The 8,188-nt window shown below is 38.0% G+C and overlaps 1 protein-coding gene across 1 annotated transcript; it reads left to right on the top strand.

Annotated features, from left to right (window-relative positions):
- Positions 1–226: 226 nt before the first annotated feature.
- LOC308660266 (olfactory receptor 10K1-like) lies at positions 227–1,162 on the top strand (the record flags this gene model as incomplete). Its single annotated transcript, XM_081314522.1, has 1 exon — positions 227–1,162. The coding sequence occupies one exon, from the start codon at positions 227–229 to the stop codon at positions 1,160–1,162; it is 936 nt and encodes a 311-aa protein (XP_081170648.1).
- Positions 1,163–8,188: the final 7,026 nt, after the last annotated feature.

The following is an 8,188-nucleotide window of genomic DNA, read 5'->3' on the forward strand; positions in this document are numbered from 1 at the left end:
TATTATTATATTTGCCTACATTATAGACAAGGAAAGCTATTTTACCTGATGTCCCTGCTGACATTTAAGTGGATTGCCTGTTTCATGCATGCTTGCCTTTTCTGTGAAAACCCTGAACCAAAAGATCAAATTTAGTTTCATTGGAAACGATTGAAGGATCATCTTATGATTTATAAATATCTTCCCCACCTTTTTCTTGACAATTTTTGGCAATTTTATACCTGGTATGAAAAACAATAATGACAGTTCCGAGAATGATTTTCTCTTGCTGGGTTTTGGAAAGAAATCAACTTTACTTTTTGCGATTTTCTCCCTCACCTATGGCACCATCCTGTCTTTCAACATCACTATCATGTCAGTCATATGGCTAGACCGGACTCTGCATTGTCCAATGTACTTTTTACTTTTTGCATTATCTGTCTCAGAAACTTGTATTACCTTTGTCACTGTCCCCAAACTTCTATTCCTTCTGTTGACCGGCAGACAGTCCATTTCCTTTCTTGGATGTGCCATGCAGATGTTTTGCTTTTTTAGTTTGGGAGCCAACAACTGTTTCCTTTTAGTCGCTATGTCTTATGATCGGTATGCAGCAATTTGCTACCCACTTCAGTACCAAGTGCTGATGGAGAAAAGGGTTTGCATCAAACTAGCAGCTGCATCATATCTAACAGGATGCTATATATCTCTAGTTATTTGCATCCTTATTTTCAGGTTGCCTTTTTGTGGGCCAAAAGAAATCCAACATTTCTTCTCTGACATTTCCCCTGTGCTGAGCCTGACTTGTACTGACACTTCCCTAACCCGTCTGGTGGTGGTTCTTTTATGTGCTGTTGTTGTGCTGGGCACAGTCCTATTGACCTTTGTTTCATACGCCTATATTATTTCTGCTATCCTAAGGATCTGCTCCAGTTTGGGAAGGAAAAAAATGTTCTCCACCTGTGCTTCCCATCTCATTGTGGTGATCACCCACTTCAGTTGTGCTGGTTTTGTGTATTTGAGACCAAAGGCAGCTTCTTCACTAGGTCAAGACACATGGATCTCAACCGTTTTTGTCTTTATAACCCCTCTGCTGAACCCTTTGATTTATACCTTGAGAAACAAGGAAGTTAAATTAGCCATTCAAAAATTGCTGAGAAATTCATTTTGTTCTCAGAATCTCTAAACAGAAGAGGTGATTTTGATGTAATTTAATGGGGGGGGATGTGCATCTTAAAGTCTGAGGAAGCTCAGAGCCAAGACACTAGCATATATTGGAATAGTTGTAATACAGACCACTGAAAAGATAGAAAAATATTATGCAATGTTTAAGTATAGTCTTTAGAGCAAAAGTTAGTGTTGAGCATATGATTTATAACAATAGCACTTAGACTTACAGTATATACAGCTTCATAGTGCTTTACAGCCCTCTCTAAGCAGTTTGCAGAGTCAGCATATTGCCCCCAACAATGTAGGTCCTCATTTTACTGACCTCGAAAGGATGGAAGGCTGAGTCAATCATCAGCCGGTCAGGATCGATCTGCTGGCAGTGAGCTGAGTGAACCTGCAATACTGCATTCTAACCACTGTGCCACCAGGCTCAGTGTTATGATTAACATTTTCTTTTTCCCAAGAGGTTAAGAAATAATCCCATTCTTTCTCTCTCAAACAACAAGCATACAAGCATACATGGAAGTATTTATGCACTGGAACTGCTACTTAGCCTGGAAATAAAGCCTGTAAAATTGCACACAGGAGGACAGGAACAACACCTCCTAATAAAATCTTCTACTGGCCTTTACTTTCATTAGATGCTGATTAGACAAAAACTTTTGCTCACCAGCTGAACTGTTCATAATTTTGTACTTGAGCAATAAATTTTATTTCTGTCCACCATGATTTGATCATTTATGCTGAAAGACTCTCTTCATGTCTGTATTTTTAAAAAATCAACATGATGGTGCAAGGGAATGGCTGGACTATCAGCAAGTAGATGTCACCCACAGCACCCAGAGGGAATCAATGGATTGACAAAATGGTGCCTTCCAAGGTAATAAAAATGTGAAAGAGCACAGCCAGGCAAAAGTCCTTTTCTCAGAAGCAGCGTGAAAAGTTTAATGCACAAGCCAGAGAGAGAATCAGCAACTCTCTTCCCTCTCTTGAATTTCTATGCTAATCCTCTTCTGTAAACATAATCAAGACCACGTTTAAAAAGTTTAACAAAAACTTGACTTCCTGTGTAGCAGTTGGAGAATCCAAAACGTCAGATCCTCCAGCTGAAATTTCTTTTTGTTGGGGACCCTAAGGGGCCAGAATCCACCCTGAAGGGGTGGACTGAAGGAAGGAAATCCCAGGGACTTAGGAGAGATGGCGGTCTCTCCGAACAGTCCAGGAGAAGCCTCCCAGAAACCAATCGAAGAAAAGGCTGGCCAACGCCCTGTCCAGTCATAGCTGAACCAAAGGAAAGTCACAAGCGGTTAAACTAAATGAATAGCAAAGCAGCATGCTTGAATCTGGGTAAGAATATTGATTTTCTCTATCCTACCTACTTTCCTGAAGAAGAAAATCCCCAAAATAAGAGTTCTCTGAAGAAGGAAAGGGGGAGGGGGACTTCGTTCCTTCTCTCTCACTTGGGCAGCAAAATTTGCTATTTTAGAGAAGGAAAATAACCAGAAAGACATGACAAATGAGCAAATGCTGACCCCTGCTGGTGGAGGAGAATTTTTTCTTTTTTTTTACCTTTGAACTCTTAAGCTTTGAATGCACCTGTTTAAACAAATTGGATAACACAGCTGAAGCAATGAATACTCTACAAAAGGAAACTTGCGATGAGCAACAACAATTCCAAAGTACAATGACTTTAAACTACATAGAAATTCACAACAACTTTGAAAACATGAACCAACTTATTTCCAACCTAATTTCACTCCAAGAAATCTCTCAAAATACAGTAGAGATGACTCAAAGAACCTCTGAAGATAGAGACTTAAAGGAATCTTATAAACAGCTCATTTCACAAAAGGAAACATATGATAAGCAGCAAAAAATTCAAAGGACAATGACTTTAAACCACAAGGAAATGCAGAAGAACTTTGAGTGCATGAATCAACTTATTTTCAATTTAATTTCACTTCAAGAATGTTCTCAGGAAAATACAACAGAGATGATTAAATATAATTTTGAGGATGGAAATTTAAAGATGGAATCATATAAAATAAAGAGTTATGATTTAATCCAAATGGGAAACAACTTTGAAGATAAGGAAGAGAATGAGAAAAAATTCCCTGTAGGGAAACAAAGGATGATGAAACAGCAGGAAAAGGATGCAATATTTCAGAAAGAATATTTCAAAAAGAAACATTTGTTTGAATATGGCTAAGAAATGGGAAAATTTAAAAAAACTACTCTTAGAGGGAAATATTTTCTTTCTTTTCTTCCTCCAAATCAATATAATTGTGTTTTGTTTGTTTTTTTCTCTTTGTTTTTTTTTCTATTCTGCTGAGTTGAATTGATGTAAATAAAAGCAAACATTTTAGCTACTTAAATGTGATGATAAGAAAAATATAAAAAAACGTGTTTTGAAATTAAAGCATAAGAGGGTATGTATGGAAAAAACAGAATTAAATTCACTAATGTAAATATAGTGGAATGTTGAAATGATTGTTATTTATAAGAAAATCTAGAATTTGGAGGGAGAAACAAGCTGTTCTCTTTTTTTGTTGTTATTGTTTCTTTTTACTTTTTTTACTTATTGATTGGGAATTATAAAATCATGAGAGGGTTTGCATGGAAAAAAAACAGAATGAAATCCACCAGTTTAAATATAGTTAAGTGCTAAAAAAGATTGTTACTGGTAAAAGTATTTAGAATTTGTGGGGAGAAATAAGCTGAAATAAATACGGTGACAGGATTTATGATAAGGCAATTAAAATGATACATAGGAGTACTGAAACTATATATTTAACTGTTGTTAAGCAAACAGAACTGTCTTAATCTAATGTTTTGCAAAGAAAGATATGTAGGGGAAAGGGGAAATCAAATGAAATTAACATATGGAACATAGATTATAGAATTTAATTGTTAAGGACTGTTTTATAAATGTTACCCAGACAACATTCTGTTTTATAATGATTTATGTTATGTTAAAAAAATTCAATAAAATATTTACACAGAAAATAAAAAGTTTAACAAAAACTCTCTGGATGAAGCAGAAACTTTACTTTTAAACTACAGTGTCTAAAATGACAATTCTAAGCAGCCATTGAAGCTTCGGAATGTGTTGAATTCAGCATCATATAAAAAGAGTTACCAGCACATGTTTCTTCCATGGTTAGGGATACATGATACTGATATTTCAGGATCCAATTTTAATTCCAATTAGTAAACATGATAGACAATGTTTAAAATATTTGAATATGTACCTATTGTTCATCACATCACACTATTTTTCCCCTTTATTTACTCATCTTCTCACTACATCTCTGATACAAAGTCTCTGGTGTTGTGTTTTTTTTAAATGCTCTAATATGGTGGGATGTAGTCTGAATTCCCAGAAAGGAGGGACTGCATTCCAAAGAACCAAAAGACAGTGAAGTTTAGATACTTTGGTTGGGAGAAAGAGAGTTAAGACAGTTCCTCCCTGGAGATTCTCAGAGTATATCCCTAATGAAACCAGAAACCAACCTGCCTTCTCTAAGAATGACATTTGAGGTGGTTCATAAGTTAATGGCCACCCTAACAATCATGCACCTATCTCAGATTATCCATAACCAAATACAGGGTAGTGGTCACATTGCAGAATTGGTTCCTGTCAAAGCCTAAATTATGTGATCTGAAACTGAGGACACTCTTGGGATCTCCCTTTGTCATGGCGAGATCATGCCCTGATTTCCATGGGATTCTGTAGTATCCACTAAATACTCCACTGTAGGGAAGCTGGAACCATTAAATGGGTCTGCCTCTAACAGTTGAAGAACCCTGATGCATTTCAGAAGGTGCTGGGGACTGTTGCGGTTAGTCTGTTGCAACGTTCATCTGAATCCTTGGTTGCTGCTTGGAATAAGGGGCATTGAAGCAGATAGCACCCATGCAGCCTCACTTCTCTGTGGAATCCTTGTCCCTCTTAGGGATCCTGCCTAATGAGAACAGAGGTGTCTAGAGCATAAGTGGCACACAGCCAAGGCAAACCCAATAGAAAATGGGTCAGAGTCTCTATCAAGGCCTACCTTCTGATGGTAGGGAAGTGAAACAGTAGTACTTCTCCACTCTTATTGCACTCACAAACTGCTGCCCCTGAAGCCTGTTGTTAGTGACAAAAGTCCTCATGAGAAATGGAGACCTGGGAAACATTTTGCAGGGACACGTGGAGGAATTTCTCAGCATCGATTAAACAAAATCACTCAAATCAAACTTAACTGAACACCGGCCTCGATGCAGGTCCAGAGGAGTTCCCTGGGACTGATTCTTGCCCAGTTATATGGGATTGTTTTTTATATTACTGTATTAATTATTGTATACCACTCAGAGTCACTTCTAATGAGATGGATGGCCACAGTGCTTTTTTTGTAAAAGAAAAAGGTGCCGGAACTCACACATGTCATACAACCCACCTTGCCTACCCTACAAGGTTCTATCCAAAAAAGGTGCCGGAACTCCGTTCTGAGCATTCTATGAGAAAAAAAGCCCTGGATGGCCATATAAATCTTATTAACAAATACATTAAAACTGGGTTGTTGTTGTTGTTGTTTTAATCCCATTTATATCCTGCCCTTCTCTGAAGACTCAGGGTGGCTTACAATCTAAGAAGCACAAATCAATGTGCTTAGCAATAGCCTTCTTCATTCTTCATGCTGGTGGGCTACTGCAAACTGCCCCCTTGGGCAAAGGGATGGCCACCCGGCTCAACAGAGAGGGCTGTATGTTCTCATTTATCCATCACCACTATGATTCAGTGAATATAATGAAGGACATTATTTTAAAAGTAGAAAGCTTTTCAGAAAATATGCAAACTATGGATGCTGGAGATATTCCAAGATTAATTTTAGAATTTCTGAAAAGAGTGAGGATCCACTCATCATAAGCAGATGAAGGATCAGAAGCCTGCACATGAAGAGATCTCATTTTTGTTCAGATTCTCTAATAAAAATGCAACTCAGATGAAGAATTGGAAAAGGCAAATACTGTGAGGGAACAACTAAGCTACAAGATTTCACAGCAATTCAGTATTTTATTGAGTCGTACCTGTCAAAATTTGTATACACATCTCTAATGTTCATGAGTTGTCCTGATCACTATTCTAATACTTATAGTCTGGAAATGAAAATTAATCTAAGGAAAATGTTTTAAAAGAGGGAATGATATGCACCCCAAAGCTCTCCCTTCTACCCAACTACAGTAGTACAACAATGTTCATTCACAACCATCAATCCATAGTTTTTGCTAGTAAATAAAAATGGAAGCCAAAGGACATGTGCCCAGATAGAATAATAATAATAATAATAATAATAATAATAATAATAATAATAATAATAATAATAATAATAATAATAATAATAATAATAATAATAAAGTTGGAAGGGACCTTGGAGGTCATCTAGTCCAACCCCCTGCTAAGGCAGGAAACCCTATACCATTTCAGACAAATGGCTGTCCAGTCTCCTCTTAAAAACCTCCAGTGTTGGAGCATTCACCACCTCTGGAGGCAGGTTGTTCCACTGGTTAGTTGTTCTAACTGTCAGGAAGTTTCTCCTTAGTTCTAGGTTGCTTCTCTCCTTGACTAGTTACCATCCGTTGCTTCTTGTCCTGCTTTCAGGTGCTTTGGAGAATAGCTTGACTCCCTCTACTTTGTGGCAGCCCCTGAGATATTGGAACACTGCTATCATGTCCCCCCTCACCCTTCTCTTCATTAAACTACACATACCCAATTCCAGCAACCATTCCCCATATGTTTTAGCCTCCAGTCCCCCAATCATCTTTGTTGCTTTTCTCTGTACCCTTTCTAGAGTCTCAACATCTTTTTTACATCGTGGTGACCAAAACTGGATGCAGTGTTCAAGGTGTGGCCTTACCAAGGCATTGTAAAGTGGTATTAGTACTTCACGTGATCTTGATTCTATCCCTCTGTTAATGCAGCCTAGCACTGTGTTGGCTTTTTTGGCAGCTGCAGCACACTGCTGGCTCATATTTAAGTGATTGCCCACTAGGACTCCGAGATCTCTCTCACAGTTACTAGAAACATTTAAAAGAAGAGAAAACTCCCATGTTGCCACTTCATGTTTGGATAGACTATAGGTAGTTCTCAACTTATGACCTCAATGGAGCCCAAAATTTCCATTGCTAAGTGAGACAGTTGTTAAGTGAGTTTTGCTCAATTTTACAACCCTTTTTTGTCACAATTGACAGTTGAGTTACTGCAATTGTTAAGATAGTAACATGGTTGTAAAGTGAATCTGGCTTCTCCCATTGGTTTTGCTTGTCACAAGGTTGCAAAAGGTGATCGTATGACTCTGGGACACTGCAATCACCATAAATAGAGTATAGAAAGAGTACAGAGAAGAGCAACAAAGATGATTGGGGGACTGGAGGCTAAAACATACAGGGAACGGTTGCTGGAATTGGGTATGTGTAGTTTAATGAAGAGAAGGGTGAGGGGTGACATGATAGCAGTGTTCCAATATCTCAGGGGCCGCCACAAAGAAGAGGGAGCCAAGCTATTCTCCAAAGCACCTGAAAGCAGGACAAGAAGCAACGGATGGAAACTAGTCAAGGAGTGAAGCAACCTAGAACTAAGGAGAAACTTCCTGACAGTTAGAACAATTAACCAGTGGAACAACCTGCCTCCAGAAGTGGTGAATGCTCCAACACTGGAAGTTTTTAAGAAGAGACTGGACAGCCATTTGTCTGAAATGGTATAGGGTTTCCTGCCTTAGCAAGGGGTTGGACTAGATGACCTCCAAGGTCCCTTCCAACTTATTATTATTATTATTAAATATGAGTCAGTTGCCAAGCATCCAAATTTTGATCATGTGATCATTGGGATGCTGCAACAGTTGTAAGTGTGAAAAACAATCATAAGTCACTTTTTTCAGTGCCATTGTAACTTTGAACAATCGTTAAACAAATGGTTATAAGACAAGGACTAACTATATGTCTAACATGCAACATTAGATTGTCAATTCTGCATGATTTAAAAACAGGTATTTTTACTACTTGG

The sequence above is a fragment of the Vipera berus genome (genome assembly GCF_964194415.1).
Source record: "Vipera berus genome assembly, chromosome: 1".
NCBI lineage: Eukaryota > Metazoa > Chordata > Lepidosauria > Squamata > Viperidae > Vipera > Vipera berus.